This window comes from Anopheles nili, chromosome 3 (assembly GCF_943737925.1).
Source record: "Anopheles nili chromosome 3, idAnoNiliSN_F5_01, whole genome shotgun sequence".
Taxonomy (NCBI): Eukaryota; Metazoa; Arthropoda; class Insecta; order Diptera; family Culicidae; genus Anopheles; species Anopheles nili.
In genome coordinates, this window is record NC_071292.1 from 62,565,818 (window position 1) to 62,582,921 (window position 17,104).

Consider the following 17,104-nt stretch of genomic DNA (forward strand, 5'->3'; position numbering starts at 1 on the left):
CATTATACGTGCGCCATATGCTTTTTTCTTCTTAACTCCTACCGTACTAGTTTATCTCGTAATTCTCCTAAACGAGAAAGTTTGTACAATTCTTAAAAAAAATACACACCGCCTACTTATCTAACAGCTAGTCTGTGGGTGAATGCTCACTCGCCATTATCCTTCGAGGGTTCACTCGAATACACGAAATGTGGAGATTTTGTTTTTCAGCTTTTACAGCATAAATGCAACCTGATTAGCAGCTGCTCTTCTCCCCTAGCGCACTATGCCGCACGTTTCAGCGCTATTAACCCTGTACACACTCGTTCCCATCAACATCACATGGCACCGGCTGAATATTGCACTTCAAGCTCCTCGATTTCCTGCAAAATGTCCGGTTTTCGCTTCACCTTTTCGAGCTGGTCCTTGTCCAGCTTGACTCCATCGCTTGACCTAAGCTTTACTTCGATCGCTTCGATTTCGCGTATCTTTTTCCTCAGCTTGCGTAACTTTTTTGCCAACTCCAGTTGCTGCCCATCGGCTCCTTCCGGGGACGTCGCAGCCTGTTGGCTCTTGAGCTGTACTCCCGAGGCCAACGCATTCGTCAACTCGTCCACTGCGTTCGCTGTATCGGTGCTGGAAGAAGGATCGGCTTTTGGGTGCGATGACTTAGAGTGTTGCTGCTGCGGTTTCGATTTCGCTGGCCGCTGGTCAAGCAAAATGTCCGGCAGTTCCGGTGTCTTTTTGCTACGCGATCCAGTGTTTGCGGTCTTGGAGGAGGAAGTTTTTTGCTTCTCGCTATTATTACCACCTCCGTCCGCCGCTATCACACCAGGTGCCGGGGTGTTGTTTTGCACCTTTTTATTGTTTGACTCTTGTTTTTTCTGCTGTTCTTCGCGCTGCTGGCGCAATCGCGCCTCCCGTTCGCGCTTTTCCTTCGCTTTTTGGACCACCTCTAGGGAGAGCCCGGGCGGTAGGGCGGGTTTCTGAGCAAACTGTTTGCCTTTGCTTTCATACAGCGGAACTTCCTCCTGGGGTACGTAACCATCGCGGACACGCCGTGGTTTGCGCCACGTACCATCCGGTCTCTGAGTGGCAGGTATGAATTTACCTGTTAGACGGATAGAATAGCACGGCACTTAGACATGACGCTGGGAAATGCGGACGAAGCTGGTTTGGTCCATTCCTACACTTACCCTGACTGTCGGTGGAGTAGGTTGTCATGGTTTCCTTGGTACACTGCTGCACACGGCCTGCAGCTGCTCTGGAGCCGATGGGGGGAGGGGTAAAGAAAAGCAATCAGCAAAACAAAAGCACGCACCGTTCCGTGATGCTGCCGATGCCGACCATTAAAGATGCCACCCCAAGGGAGAGGAAAATGCTCTAAATTCGCTCGCGCGTTCCTTGCGTGCTCCCACCAGTCGGTGGTTTATTTTTAACCGCCGCGTTGCCGTTGCTTTCGCAGGCCTCAAACAAATCCGTACAGCAAAGAGTATTCCAACTTTACCACCGCAGAGCCTACCTTAGCACCACGATCCGACGGAAACGGGGGCGATGTAGTGCTCCTACCGTTACCACACAGGGGCAGCACCGCGCAAACCTTGTGTCACGCACAAAACGAGCCCGCGATCCTGCGCTCGCGTTCAACACCGTACGCTAAGGGCGAAACCTAGCCGTCGGGATGAAGTTTTCGCAATCTTTTGATTTCTAGCGAATGCTTTAGCGCATGCACGATCCCTTTGCACGAAACGCGTAAATTTTCATCACTTTATCACTCGATTTTCCCGTTCACCCTGGCTTGTTTTCTTCCTCGCTTACCGAAAGTCAACAAACAGAAGCGGGCTCTAAAGAGTGCAGCTGCAGGGCGGTATACACGACAGCGAACTTAGGAAGCGACACTTTGTTGGCTTGAGATGCATTTCAAAACAAACGCTACTGAGTATTTACGTTACAGTACAATTATATGAGAACAAATAAATTGCCTAAGAAGTCCCCACAAGTGAGTTGGACTGCGAAAATCTAATTTCGCATAAATCAATTCGCACAAGTGCTCTATACACTGACAGCGGCGCCTTAATGTTTGTCGTACGTGTAGCAAGGGCTGCATTACTCGTCGATGGGATGTCATTGTCAATTCGTCCACGATTTGTCGACTGTGAGTACACCTTAACAGCTGAGCAGCTATTTTCGCAGATAATTTCGACAAAACATTATCCTTTTCGCAATCTTTTAGTGTTCGAGCGGCATACGTTGACCCGGGGCAGTGCGGTTATTAGTCGATCGTTATAGCCGAACGTTGTGTGACGATCCTTAACCGGCCACTTTGCCTGGGCGTATACTCCAGCTGGGAATCCTGCAACGTTGCAAAAAACCATTATCTCATTTCAAGGTAATACAAAATCGTTTCTGTAGATAGCGCGAGGATACCGCCAATTACCCTACTAATAATTCCTTTGCATAAGTATTAGAAATTCTACTTAACCACACCATATCGATCGATTTGATCGACCAATCAATGTCTGGTTATTTGCATCCTGTAATCGCTGTTTTTACTTTCTCCTTCCCTTATTTTAATTGCGAATCGCTGCGCATATCCTTGTTGTGGGGACGGTGCGATTTTCGATTTGCGTTGCTGTGCATTCTCAATTGTCAAATGATACCCCGTAAAGATAAAGATAGCTACCGGTAGATATAACTCTACTAACTCCTTCGCATCACCATGGAGACCGCTGCTTCATCGGAACCAGGAACGATGAAAAAGGTACCGTGTGAGAAAAACGTTGTGTGGTGTGTGCCTTAGTTTAGATCAGTTTTCCTGCCATAACATTACCTTCTTGCACGATTCATTATTCCGAGCTGGCCGTATTTAAAATTGTGAGCACAACTGCATAAAATTTGCATGTATTGTAGACACTAAATAGAATTACTGATATTAATTTGTGTAAACTAAACATTCTAATCAATTCGTGATAACTATACTCATGTTTTTAGAAACGGAATCGCTCTCACAAGAAATCGAAGCCAGAGAAAACGGTGCGATCATCCCCGGTAGATACCAGTGCTGAACAAGTAAGCATCGTTGGGAAGGAAAACAATCCTCCAGTCCGCACTGCTGTTCCGGTTAGTGCGGCTTCTTGTGAAATCTCCTCAGCGATCGAAACGAACCAGACTACGGAACAAGCAAAAAAGGCAGAACTCTCTCGTAAACCTAGTCGCCGTGGAAAACGAAAGCCGAAGAACGGCAAAGAGGACCAGCAGAATTCAACCATCCAACAAACTGCAGCTGAACAAGCATCCGCGACGTGTCACATACTCTTTAAACCTGCACGCCCAGGCATCCCAAACGATCCTGCCCGACCGGATAATCAGACCGTGGAACGAGCAAATGTTGTATCGATTTCAACGAAACCCGTAAGCGACATATCTAAGAACGACTCTTTTCAAAAGAATGAAATTTTACTCGCTAATGCAGACGGAATACTGAAGAATATAGAACTCGAGCAAATTTTCCCCGGATCGAATTTGTTTCGTTTCGACACCGGCGGGAGCCCTGTTGGAAAATTAACTCTAACTGAACCGTGCACTGTTGCACTGGTTCTGCCAGAGTCCCCCAGAATATTGGGTGATACAGGTGCGTACAAAGACTTGGTGGCTATCAGCGCTGACGAGCTGTTCCCCAAGAGTAAAACGGTGGGGCACGACCCGATCGGACTAAAAGCGAATCAAACTGCGGTTCAACCCTGTCCATTAGCGCCTGCCACGAACATGAGTGCACCTGTCGAGGCCGATGTAAAGATGGAAAAGTCGCGCGAGGAAATTCTTGCCGAACGTGAAGCCAAAAAGGCCGCCAAGTTAGCGGCCAAAGGGAAATCAAAAGGGAAACCAAGCGCTCCTGTCCAAGGAAAGCAACGTGATGAAATCCAGCCACCGGCAAAGCCGGAGAGTCTAGGGCAACCGAATGCACCGAGCGAGTTGAAAAAGTCCAGCTCTGATGTAAGCATCTGCGAGAAGATGAAGGATTTGCACATCAGTGACGTACCAACGACAGTTGAAAAACCCGCCCCCAAAGAGTTGTCAAAAGCGGAACGTAAGGCACAGTTTGAAGCGAAAAATCCCTCTCTCGCGGGCGGGACTAAACCTGCCAAGCCCGCGTTAAGCAAGGCCGAACGGCGAGCCATACAAGAGGCGCAACGGGCAGCTAAAGCCGAGGTGCAACAGGCTAAAAAGCGAGACGTGCAATCGGCTGGTGGTACGTCGGGAGCGAAACAGGAACCATCGAAAAAGTCGTCCGGTGAACCGAAGGCACCAGCGGCTAATGACCTGCCCACCCTTGAAAGCGGCATACCGGAACCAGCCGAGGGAGGCGTGAAGCCACCCCGTAAGCATATCGTAAATTTGTTCAACCATTTGCATCAACCGAAATATGCGGCGTCGGAAATCGTCAACTCACCAACGTTACATCCGGCCGTTACGAAGCTAGGCATACAGTACGCGGAAGGTGCGGTCGTTGGCTCTAAGGCACGTTGTCTCGCTCTGCTGAAGGTGCTGAACCAACTGATCCACGATTACGAGACACCACCGGGGAAGGAATTTGGTCGTAGCTTCGAGGAGACGTTAACCATGGTGGCGAATCACCTGCATCGCTGCCGGCCGTTTTCCGTCTCCATGACGAACGCGATGCGGGACGTGAAGATGCACGCGCGCCAGCTAGATGGAAAGGTTTCCGATTCGGAGCAAAAGGAGAGTTTGCTGGAATCGATCGAATCGTATATCAGCGACCACATCGAAAAGGCGGAAGATGCCATTTGCTTGTCTGTTCAGCAAAAGATCTGCGACGGCGATGTCATACTGACGTACGGATGGTAAGCAAAACGAAGATACAGGCATGCATGGATGGTGAATTTTAATTTTCGTTTCTTTTCTCTTCTGTTTTTGCTACTCAGCTCTTCACTTATTAAACGCATATTGCAGGAAGCGCATCGACGATCGAAAAAATTTCGGCTAATCATCGTAAATGCGCGACCGCGTCAGGAAGAGAACGGCATGCTGGAGTATCTCGTGAAGCAGGGCGTCAAGACCACGTGTGTACTGATCAATGCGGTCAGCTACGTGATGCCGCAGGTGACAAAGGTCCTTCTCAGCGCGCACGCCCTTCTTGCGAACGGTTCCGTCATGAGCCGCGTGGGCACGGCGCAGATCGCGCTCGTGGCTAAATCCCACAACGTACCCGTGCTGGTCTGCTGCGAAACGCACAAATTTACCGAGCGCGTTCAAACGGACGCTTTTGTCTACAATGAGCTGGGTAAGCAGGATTCCATCCCTTTCGTTGGTGCAGTAACAATTAGTGAATTTTGTTTCTCTGACTTTTGCTTTGCTGAACAGGAAAACCGGACGATCTTATCCAGCTGCCCCGCATTGGCGAATATACCGAGGTGAAACCCATGCTGACGGGCTGGGAAGCGATGACTTCGCTAACGATACTTAACCTTCACTATGACGTTACACCGCCCGAGCTTGTAACCGCCGTCGTCACCGAAGTGGCGATTCTGCCCTGCACAAGCGTGCCAGTGATCCTGCGCATCAAACCATCCGACGTAGCTTACTGAATTTGGTTTGATTCGGAGATTTTTCACGGATATTAAATTTCACTAATAAGGGCTTGAATGGGCTCGGTCGAAAACACATTAAAATAGAAAGCCAATAACAGTTTCAAATAGCTTTAATAGCACTGATGCGTTTTGCAGATCAATTCATTACAGGCGTCACTTTTGCATTCATCATCACGAAAGTGCTAAGCGAATGAACTCCAATCAATACTCGGGCAAGCTTACTAGGCTTGTTAAAAGCACCAGGACCAACGCCACAAGCCGCCAAGTTGATGGTGGAATGAAAACTCTCAAAGCCCTTTGCTACGAATAGAAATTTCAGGAATCACGATCAATCAAGGTCACTAAGCGGTAGTAGCGCCTGATAAATAAGTAAACCACGTTTCTCGAGTTCGGTTCTATTCTTTATGAATGCGTTTTTTCAGTTCTTGTTGGTACTCCTGTGGGTGTGTTGTTTTACGATGGAAATATTGTTTGTTTTTGGTAACGAACCGTTCCGAGCAGTATTGGCAGCTGTACAATTCCTCGCCGGTATGATAAATAGCAATATGTTCCTGAAAAAAAATTAGAAAAACCAACTAGTTTCCGGATGTAATTTCCAATGAGAATCATCAGCCTCCAATAAGCTTACCCTCATGTGATGAGGACGTTTGAAGCGCTTGTGGCATCGCTCACACTCGAAGCGGCTTTCACTGTGTGCACGGCGCATATGGGAACTGAGAGCATCCTGGTTTCGGACCAACTTCCCACATGTTTCGCATGTCACTTGCACACCGTCCGGTTGCGTATGCATGCGGCGTATATGCTTCTTAAGGCAGTATTTATCCATCAACCAGACCGCGCATAACTCACACTGGACTTTGCTTTCCATGCGCCGACCCTGGTGATCCTTCCGGTGAGTTTCGAAGCACTGCTTCGAGCGGAAGACTCGGGCGCATACCTCACACACGTGCTTCTCTCCATCACCGTGTACCGCTACCAGGTGCTTCCGGAGCGAACCCTGGCTGGCCAGCACCTTATCGCACTGCGGACAAGATACTGAACCGTGTGCCACCATAATGTGAGCATTAAGATGCGCCTTAGAAACGAATGCTTTGAGGCAGTTGGCACAGTGAAATGGGCGGTCTGCTTCTGGGGCGTGCACTTCCTTCGCGTGCTCTTTCAGTACCTTGCTGGAGGAGTAGCTTTTCCCACACTGGTCGCACCGGAACGCATTCGGATTCAGGTGCAGCTGCAGGTGCTCAATCATCCAGCACTTTTTGTAGATTGTCCTATTACAGCACCGCAGATAGCCGGGCACGTTGTGCACGACCTTGTAGTGCTTCCGAAGGTCGCTGAAATCGGCTAATGGCATCGAGCATAGATCGCAGGAAAGTTCATAGTGCTGCAAGACCAGCTGATCGACAGTGGGTTTGCTGGATTCACTGCTAGTAGTTTCGATTTTTATAAGACCTTTACTCTCGCTCGTGTGACAAACTGATGCCCTTTCGCTAACGCAGTCGGATAATTTGTTTCGATTATTTGCATCCTCGACATGCTTTGGCGCTGGTGTCTCCGGAGGATCTGGTGTTTGTTCGCGTTCGGATTCGTCATGGTGGCTCTCGTGTTCCGTTCGTTCGTCAAGCATCCAGATTTGGTCTGCATCATTTACTAGCTCGATTGTTATGGGAGCTTCGTTTGGGTGCAGACTGTCTACCGATGAATCCAGAGGTACCCTCTTGGGAGAATCGTTGGATTGATTCGGTTCAGCGATTGCTACAGGTTTTGCTCCTAATTGTGCCTGATTCCTTGCTACCTGTTCCGCGAACCAGTAGAACTCCTCGATGATCATTTTGCACATCCCACAAATGAGACCGCATGCTTTTGAAGGAAGTGCCTACAGAATGGGAAAAGGAATGGGACTTTAGCATCCTTACGCGTGTGGCTCTAAACGGCTGTGACATACGTCGAAGTAAAATACTCGCACGATCTTTGTCGTCAATTCCTGGTCGGTTAAATCGATCAAATTTTGAGAGTCACTGCTCATACAAAAATTACACACTCGGTCTGCCAAAGCAGCCATAACAAGATTTCTTTTAACAGAATGGGTGTTTTATTTAGCTGCACAATATTTGTTTGTTGTGATGCGATATCGAATTTGTTATCGCTTTGACGTCCGCGAACCCACTGACGTACGAGCTGTACATAGTCGTAGAAATTCAAAATTAAAACATAATCGTTAACATTCATCGCACATTAGCGATCATATTCGCTAATCGTAATGTTGTTGCTTTGTTATCAGATGCTAGAACCGCTGAACTTTTCCAGAAGATAATTAAAGGTCTCGTGGACGTTTCTCAATCTCCATCACTCAATTTGGTTCTACCATGCTTTCTCTAAGCACGTGGGCGGTCTCTAAGGACTTTAAGAACTAGCTTCTAGTTTATCCTTTGGAGCCATTCTATTGACAGGGTCAGTCAATGAGTAATGTTCAAAGTACGAGGCTGAGCATCTTCATTGAAATTTCACACAAACGGGGCCAAAGATCTGTTTGTTGGTCGTGATAGCTCACTAAAGCAGAAGAGCAGGTTTATTTAAAACAATTTTTATTTATTTTATTAAACATAATTATAACAGATTTGGAGAGGGATTTTCATTTTGGTATTGTTTAATATTGCACAATTCACAGTCAATTGGCCGCACCGCCAACTTTCTGCCATAGATTATTTGCGTCTGCTCCTGAATGGGGTGAACCACACCAACGAACGCTCGATGCCAGGCGCAGCTTCGTTTATCTACCACTAGTCGCTGGAAGCAGCGCAAAAATATATACAATCGCTCAAGCGTGTCGTTGCAGCATAGCTCCTGTCCGTTTGCCGCCAGCAGCTGGACATCGTACTCGTACGGCTCCTCGGTGCTGTCCACCCATTCTTCGACCAGCTCCCTCCAGTTACTACGGCGCAGAATGTTGGTTTCCTGCGGCGGGTCATTTTTGCGAGGAGTTTTTTCCACATCACTCGCTAAAATTTTTGCAGGCGTTCGATAATGTTCAGACGCTGGTTCTGGAGAAACCACCAGCGGTTCATCGATCTCAGGTTCGTCGCAAACCACCACCATATTGTCTTTGTTCAGTTCGATCTGTTTTTCCACCTCGATGCGGATATGCGGAGGTAGCACTTGCAGAAACTTGAAGTCAATTTTGATCTTCTGATCTTCCACGGAGTTTTTTCCCTGCGGTGTGGCTGGAGATCTCCGATCACGCTTAGTGTAGCTTCTTTGAGGTGAGCTTTTCACTGGTGTCCTTTCGACTGGTGGGTGTGTTTGTTCGCTACTTCTTGACTGCAGCAGAAACTGCTGACTGCGGTAATCTCGTATGACCTCTTGCCGAATATCCTCGGGAAGTGCGGCGAGTACGTCCGGATCGAGCCCCGCTGGGACATCGTGAGACGACGTGGATCTTACCTCCGTGGTGGCTAGGAAACGCTTTAACGTTTGTTCTTTCCTCCCTGGCTGTACTGTTCGATTTGGTGGTCTTCCTCGTCTCCCTCGGGTATTCGATATCGCCATTCCGGGACGTTTTGAGCTGGGCGAACGGGTTGGAGCATCGGGTCGCTTAGGAGTAAGATGAGTACTGTCCATAGTAGTACTATTCGTCTCGGCTTTAGTCGGAGTGACAAAGAGTTTCTTCACCGCATCCGACGTCACTTGTATGTGGTTCGGTCGAACGGTACAGCTACGCGATGTGCAGGGTTGCTGGTCATCGGGTTGCTGAAAGGAGGATCGAGTTTTCTCGCTGACATTTTCCACCGTCCTAGATTGACCACCAGGTGATTCAGAAGGGTGTTTTTTCTCATTCTGGGCCTTTTGAAACATGTTCCGCAACCGATTACCGGCAGCACTATCACCGGCGGCACGCTTGCTTCCATCGAATTTGGAAATTTGAATTCCGATGCCTCGAAGCTCGCGTGGTTGGATCGCCATCAAGCGCATCAGCTCCAGTACGGCACACTCTAGCACCGGCAGTTCGTCCGTGTGCTGCCGGAGTGGTAGTGATTTCGTCACGATATCACACAATCCATGGCCCATAAATTTAGCCGTTTCTACCGGTGCCTCCGGCGAGCGAACGAGAAGCTTCACCGTGACCAGCTTTCCACGCTTGCGTAATTCCACCAACCGTCGGTGAATTTCTTGCGTCAGCTGACGCATGAAACGATCCACTTCCTGTTCGGTGGTAAACCGGATGCCGTAATTCACATCGACTGACACGGACTTGCGGCCTTTATCGTACACCAGCGGTCGCTCGTCAATGCCCCGGCAGGCGTTGTAAAGCGTTTCGCCGAACTTTTTGCCAAACTCCGTTTGTAGCACGTTCTTGGGAATGGTTTGCAAATCTGCGCATGTAACATACGTCATTTTTTTTAATCGATACGAGGTGCTCGGTCCGACCCCGGGTAGATCACCTATCGCAATCGCACGCATGTACTCTTCCGCGTTGCAGGGATTCAACTGGAACTGGCCGTTTGGTTTTGCCTTTTTCGTTGCCATGCGCGCCTGCAAGCGATTCGCACCGACACCTGCCGAGCAGGCGCATCCGGTTGCGGTCGATATTTTATCCCGCACAAACGTGACGAAGTGCATCACGTCCACCTCGGTGGAACGTATTAGCTCGGTCAGGTCCACGAACATCTCGTCACAGCTTACCGCCTCAATGTCGAGAGTGTACTGGGCGATCGTGTTGTACAAATGATGCGCTACCTCCCGGTATCCGTCAAAGTCGTACGGAATGGTTTTCAGTTCCGGGCAGAGCTTTAAGGCCGCACCGACAAACATTCCGTTCTTAACACCACACCGACGCGCTTCGTAGCTGCACGACGCAATCTCGGAGAGTGAATTATGCTCATCAATCGCCGAGAGGCGCGATTCAATCGGTATATCTGGCGCCTGATAGCGTTCTTCCAGTCGCTTGTGGTACAATTCGATCTCGAGTGTCCGGTTCTGTCCCGGGTGCGACGGTACTCTAGCTTCGGACCCACGGGAATGCGTAACGGCTACTGGAAGACCTCGCAAGTGGGGATATTTGCGCAAACCAACCGACACGAAAAAACAGTCCATATCAATGTGCATGATGTAGCGTGCGTTTGCGGCATTGCTGAACTCACTATCGGACGCTCGTCGGACCTCACCGCGGTTGGAAAGCTGATGTACTAGGGCTTCCCGTGCCGGAAAGGAACCAGTCGATTTCTCACGCATCTCAGCCACGTGTTGCTTAAAGCTAGCGCCAAGCGTGGCGATGTGGTGCAATCGGGAGTTGTTGAAAAATTCCGTCAGAAAGTTTGGATCCGTTGCAGTAAGAGACTGCTTTGAAGAGGATGGTTTCGGGGGACTTGTTATTGTGTTATGCTCTGCTGGCTTGCAAGCTGCCGAAGGTTCATGAGCATCATCCTCGGAAAACACATCCGGTGAGAGATGCAACGTTATTTCTTCATTTCCATTTGCATTTGATGCGGGTTGAATATCGTTCAATATAAATTCAGCCTGTTCGCTGTCTGCTTTAGGTATATCGTTTTCCTTCTTCTCATCACGCTCTGCCGTTGATTGAAGCTTTAAAGGTTCGTTCTGGGGCAGTTCAGAAAAATCCTTCAGCATGCCCAGCACATTCAGACATTCGGCGCGACTGATGTCGTTGGGGTTTTTGCTTTCCTTTGGCAGTGACTGACCAATATTTATGGCGCGAGATTCGCTTAGTGTACCAGTAGCGTCCAATGGAGGGAGTTTCGTAAAGCATAGCTTTGGCTGCGAGGGTTTCTGCTGACTGTAAAGCAGGTATCGGGAGTAGTCAAGCAGTTTGCCCTGCTTCAAACAATCCACAACCCATCGCGGACTAATGATGATCTCGGACGTGATTGAGCGCACCTTCACGTCGGGTAGAATCGACGCGATCGTATAAGTGGTGTGCGATCGTTTATAGTGATGAAACACGCCACCGTGCAGCATCATTATGCGCTTCAATTCTTCTGCCGATGGATTCGTGTAGCCGTTAACGAATATAGAAATGCCCGCGAATAAATTCGATACCTTTTCACCGGCACTGGCTGCAGTGTGCTGAAACTGGTCCTCCAGCTTAGCGATTTTTGCACTCATATAATCACCCTGCAATGAGGAAAGGTCGTTTATTCCAAAAGGCACAAGGCATGATTGCTGTTGTGAATCCATTACCCATAACTCAAATCCTGTTTCTGATTCTTTACGTTTCATTTTGGTAAACTTTGCGCGAAGTCTTACCGCCCTACCCGTTTTGTGCAAAATGCAACATTTGCGCTTAAACTGGAATCATCCTGTTCAAAATATGTCAAATCGAAAGCCATAGTGACATAGCCAGCTGCCAGAGTAAACCTTTGATCTAGTACTGCCAGTGTAAAAATAAAAACAAAATTTCTGCTATGACGTGGAATTAAAAATGCAGGTCAGTGAAATTGATTGATTGCAAAAATATTAAACATCAATTCATACAAGAAGTATAAATCTCATATTTGCACCCAAATATTGAACTTAACGAATGTAAGATGAACGAATGTTGCAGCCTGCCTACGTTTGTTTTGACAGCACATATGTCAAGTCTAAACGCTGTGTGGATGCGTGTGCCAGTGTGCGGCTGTTTGTACGGTATTGTTCGCCTGGGTGCGAGCGAGGGTAGTTTTTTCGTTGTTTTTTTACCATTATACGTGATTTTCACACTCATTGCACTTTGTGATTAGTGAGACATAGCTAACGCACGCCAAAATTCATCAATATGTTCAAAGCACCATCTACAAGAAATGCTAGCATAGGCGTGCATGCATGACTGCGTGAAGTGAAAAAGAAGAAGACACCGTTAGCAGAAGCGCCACCCTCGTAGGTTAGCCCTTTTTTCTGGGCAGAATAGATGCCGCAGCAGCTTTCGCTGATTACGCTGTCACAGGTAAATAAACGGACAAAGAATTAGGGCCTCAATTCGTCGTGCTAGTCGTGGGTAGAATGCAGAAACTGGAATGTTGGTGGGTGTTTTGATATGGACCGGCAGCATTAGCGCTACTGCGGATTGTGAATGTCGCCTTCCACCCTCTCTTTCGCTCTAGCTCCGCTGCCGTTCCGTTAGCCCAGCAAAACATTCTGGCACAATTGCACATTCGCCCGATGCTATTTGTTATGTTGGGTGGTGTCATTACTGAAAAAAAAACAGCAGAGACCAGTTTTTCTGCCATGGAGATGGAGTGTGAAAATTGACCAGCAGCCCTATTTTTTTCTTTCTATCCATCATCTTTCCTTACAACCCGCGACATTTTCTTCTTCTCCGCAGCCGACAGAGTTGTGTGCGTGTGGCTTTGTTCCCGTGTGTCACCGTTAGCGCGAGCGAGAGGGAACGCTCGCGGCACCAAACCGCTTAAGCAGTCAGGCTAACGCGCGCCCTCTATCCGCCGCGAACCGTGGTGCGTGAGCGAAAGAAGAGCGTGCCGTCGCGCTTGGCAGCGAACGGTAGAGAGAGCGAGCAAGCGAGCGAGCGGGCAAAACCGGAGTCAAGATGGCCGATCTGGACGCAGTGAATCTCGGGCTAGACGAAACGGAACGGGATATAGCCGAGGCCCTGGAAAATTCATATGACACCCGATCGGAAGCGTCCGGTGACGGTGACGCCGATGAGGACGGCGATGGTGACGCAGACGGGGACGATGGGGACGGGTCCCATCCCAGCATCAGTTCGGTCAGCTCGGCCGAGTCCGACTCGGACAGCGATATTGACGATGAGGGCAAGGGCGGGAAAAAATCGAACGATACCAAGGCCGAAGGGGCCACCCAGGAGGCTGGCACCGGAAAAGCTAAACAATTGGGGAAGAAAAAAGCGAAAAAAACACCCGCGGATGGAGCAGACGCTGCCACAAGTAAAGAGAATGACGTCGACGAGGAAAACGAAGAAGACGAAAATGTGGATCACGCCGATGACGATGATGACGATGATAATGAAATGAACGAAGATGACGATGATGATGCGGAAGAGGAGGAGGAGGAAGAAGAAGACGACGAAGAGGACGAGGACGATGATGAGGAGGGAACGCGGGAACGACGCAGCAAACGGGCCAAGAAAGCCAAAATCACATCCGAGAAAGCGAGCAACAAGAAAGCATCAACAGTAAACAGTAAAAAGGCTCCCCTCAAACAGCAGGCCAAGAAGAAGAAACAAGGGACGGCTGCCGCTGTCAAGGACGATGCGGAAAAAGGCTCAGTTGCTGAAAAGAAGAAAAAGAAAGCACCGGCTGCAAGCGTGGAGGGCAAGAAAGTTGTCGGAAAAAAGAAGGAAGTTAAGAAAGCTTCCGCTACGGCTGGTGGTGCTGCCAGTAATGGACCGGAGAGCAACACAGCCAACAACAATAATAATAACAGTAACGACACAAGCACTAGCAGTAGTAGCAGTAGCAGCGGAAGCAGTAGCAGCAGCAGTGACGCCGGTAGCAAAAAGGACGATCCGAAATCTCGCAGCCGAAGCCCGGCCACCGGTGCGCCGGAAGCGAAGCGTAGCCGAACGAAAGCATCAGCCGGTACGAAGAACACGGTCAAATCGTACGACTACGTGACGAAGATCAACTATCTGTTCCGGGAGGCGCGCTTTTTTCTGATAAAATCGAACAACCACGATAACGTGGCACTCTCGAAGTCGAAGGGCGTGTGGTCAACGTTGCCACCGAACGAAGCGAACCTAAACCAGGCGTTCCGCGAGAGCCGTAACGTGATCCTGTTGTACTCGGTGAAGGAGAGCGGTAAATTTGCTGGCTTCGCGCGCATGGGTGCGGAAGCTAGGCGGGATTTGCCCGCCGTCGATTGGGTGCTACCACCGGGCATGTCCGCGAAAGCACTCGGCGGGGTAATCAAAATCGATTGGGTGTGCAAGAAGGAGCTACCGTTCACCAGCACCACGCACCTGTACAACGCTTGGAACGATGACAAACCCGTCAAGATCGGTCGCGACGGGCAGGAGATCGAGCCGAAGGTGGCGGAGGAGCTATGCCGCTTGTTCACCGAGGACACCAGCATCGACATGACGCCGATATTGAAGAAATCCAAGGAAGCCTCGAAGCTGATGAAGGAAAAGGTCGCCTCGAAGTCGTTCCGTCGGCCACCGAACTTTGCGCGCCCCACATCGTCGTCTCTGCGGAGTCGCAGCAGTGGCGGTAGTTCCGGTGGTGGTATTGGACCGATACGTCGTGGCGGAAGGCGCATGTATCCCGGAAGCAAAGGGGGCGGCGGCGGTGGCGGACGTGACGGTAGCAGCAGCGGAAGTCGCTCGCATGGTGGAAGCTCCATGTTTGCTCCCTATCGCAAGGATCATCGGCATGGGGGCGGTGGTGGCGGTGGTAGTCGGCACGGTGGCCACGGTGGAAGCATGGGTGGACCGCGGATGGGAATAGGCCTTGGCGGTAACGGAGGTGATGGTGGTGACCGTGGTGGTGGTGGTCTTTCGCGAGCCGCCGTCCTCGGTTCGTTGCATCATCCGGCTCATCATCATCGGTGGGCGGATGGATACAGTTCGACGGCGGCCGCGGAAGCGTATGTGGCCGATTATATGCGGAATATGCAGAACCAGTTGCCACCGATGCCGTATGCGCCTCCACCCGGTTTCCCCGGCATGCCGATGCCGTACGATAATCTTCCGCCACCACCGCGCTACTACGAGGGCCTACCGATACCGGAGTATCCGTTGCCACCCGGTTCCATTCCGGGTAGTGTAACGGGGGCGGGTGGGATGCCTCCACCTCGCAGCCATGCAGCTGCAGCAGCGGCAGCGGCTGCCATGTACGACAAACGCGCGTACGAACAGTCGATGGAGGAGTTTATGTGGAAGTCTGCCAACAGTATGAGTGCGGGTGGTGGTGGTGGTAGCAGTGGCAGTGGAGCTGGCGGTGCCGGTGGTGCCGGTGGAAGCCAGGGTGGTGGGTTGGGTAGCGCCGTAGGTGGTCTGGTTGGAGGTGGACTGCCAACGCTTAAAGGACCGCCACCTGCATTGCCGAACCACGGTTACCACGTGCCACCGCCAATGATTCCGCCCATGCATCACCATCACATGCACCGGAAGAACGATCGTGGTGATGGTGGAAATTCTTCGGATCGTGGCCAGCAGCGTGGTGGCGATCGGGATCGCTCGAATCATCGTAGCGATCGCAACCAGCATCGTGGTGGCGTTGGAGGTGGCGGTGGTGGCGGTCGTGGGTATAACAATCGCGATAGACGATGATTCGAAGGTAAGCCCACAGGATGTTCGCTTCGCGCAGTGAAGCCTTTTGATTGATTGAGGTTAGGGAAAGGGAAACAGGGCTCAAAATTTAGGCACCAAAAACATAGCGCTCATTATTAGACAAACCATTAGGAAGGATTATAGCGCAACTAATGGACGGTTTTGTTTCTTTCTTCTCTCTATTTTACGCACTTGCCGCTGTGTACCGGTTGCATTGGGCTCCTATAGCTCCTGCCTACCACCAGTATTCTGCAACCGATCGGCGACGTTACTAGTAGGGATGGAAAAGCGAGCCGCGCCTTTCGCTTCCCGTTTGCTGCCGTTTTTGCGGAAGGACGTCGGACGAATTTATCCTCAATCTCATGGCGCGTGAGTTGCGCTTCCTCATCAACACCTTCCCCGATCGTCGTGTGCAATATAGGAGTAGATTGAACACGACCGTGTCACCATCCCAGCTTGATTGATCCTGCTGCACGATGGTACGCGCAGGTCGCAACATTTTTCCTGTCTTCGAGGTTCACCAGTACGCCGGAAACATGACGATGTGTGTGTGTATGTGTGTATGCCGGTGTACTGGTGCTACGACACCTGCAGTACCAACGTGTAGATCTGCTCCGGATTGTCGGGAGGATCAGCTGTGCTGGCAGATCCTTGCCGGATGCAACGAGTTCCGACGCGAGTGGTGCATTTGTGTGGGGCCGTCGTCTTCGAGTGTGCGCGAGTGCGAAAATGCTAACAAAACACAAAAATGTAGTGCGGTCGAGTGCAGTTAGTTTTATTTTTGGTTTTGTTTATTTCGCTTAAAGTTATTCTCTCCCACGCGCCAAGAAGATGATCGAATCGTGCGCGCGCGCGTGTGTGTGTGTGTGTGAGTGAGATTGGTTTCGGTGTTCCAAAGTGATTCAGTGTGATAATCCCCTTCTCCATCGCTCGGTCGGAAGATGCTGTTGTTAGCTCGATCTCAGAGTCAGAAGAGTAGAGGCGCTAGAGTTTATAAAGGCGCCGCAAATTTGCGAAGGGAAAGGATTTTCCGGTGCCGGATCAGTCCGACGGTGGTTTAATGATTGTTGGCGCAGAGTGATCATTTTGCGAAACGAAAGAGCTAACAAAAAAGCACACTGAGGGTCGAATATTCGGTGGTCTCTTGGGCGGACTGAAAATAATAAGAGAAAACAAAATAGATACAACAAGCGTAAACAAACACACTATAATTTGAGCGAAATGCGGTGATGCGAATTAGAAATGGTTGAGTTAAACGTTTGGTTGGAGCTACCGGCTT

At 50.0% G+C, this 17,104-nt stretch overlaps 5 protein-coding genes across 5 annotated transcripts; 2 read left to right on the top strand and 3 right to left on the bottom strand.

Moving 5' to 3' along the window:
* Positions 1-317: 317 nt before the first annotated feature.
* Positions 318-1,203, bottom strand: LOC128726452 (partner of Y14 and mago). Its single transcript, XM_053820266.1, has 2 exons — positions 1,176-1,203; positions 318-1,090 (listed from the first exon to the last, which is right to left on the bottom strand). The coding sequence occupies exons 1-2, from the start codon at positions 1,201-1,203 to the stop codon at positions 318-320; spliced, it is 801 nt and encodes a 266-aa protein (XP_053676241.1).
* Positions 1,204-2,698: 1,495 nt separating this feature from the next.
* LOC128724783 (translation initiation factor eIF-2B subunit delta) lies at positions 2,699-6,041 on the top strand. The gene is made up of 4 exons (XM_053818504.1): positions 2,699-2,740; positions 2,971-4,841; positions 4,923-5,281; positions 5,362-6,041. Exons 1-4 carry the CDS (start codon positions 2,699-2,701, stop codon positions 5,583-5,585), a joined length of 2,496 nt encoding a protein of 831 aa, XP_053674479.1. The 3' UTR covers positions 5,586-6,041.
* LOC128724784 (transcription factor grauzone-like) lies at positions 5,975-7,647 on the bottom strand. The gene is made up of 3 exons (XM_053818505.1): positions 7,531-7,647; positions 6,217-7,461; positions 5,975-6,139 (listed from the first exon to the last, which is right to left on the bottom strand). The coding sequence occupies exons 1-3, from the start codon at positions 7,645-7,647 to the stop codon at positions 5,984-5,986; spliced, it is 1,518 nt and encodes a 505-aa protein (XP_053674480.1). The 3' UTR covers positions 5,975-5,983.
* A 545-nt stretch (positions 7,648-8,192) lies between these two features.
* Positions 8,193-11,819, bottom strand: LOC128724785 (DNA repair protein Rev1). Its single transcript, XM_053818506.1, has 2 exons — positions 11,781-11,819; positions 8,193-11,714 (listed from the first exon to the last, which is right to left on the bottom strand). Exons 1-2 carry the CDS (start codon positions 11,817-11,819, stop codon positions 8,193-8,195), a joined length of 3,561 nt encoding a protein of 1,186 aa, XP_053674481.1.
* A 465-nt stretch (positions 11,820-12,284) lies between these two features.
* On the top strand, positions 12,285-16,179 carry LOC128722572 (YTH domain-containing protein 1). The gene is made up of 3 exons (XM_053816245.1): positions 12,285-12,522; positions 12,901-15,832; positions 16,054-16,179. Exon 2 carries the CDS (start codon positions 13,123-13,125, stop codon positions 15,823-15,825), a length of 2,703 nt encoding a protein of 900 aa, XP_053672220.1. The 5' UTR covers positions 12,285-12,522; positions 12,901-13,122; the 3' UTR covers positions 15,826-15,832; positions 16,054-16,179.
* The last annotated feature ends 925 nt before the right edge of the window (positions 16,180-17,104 follow it).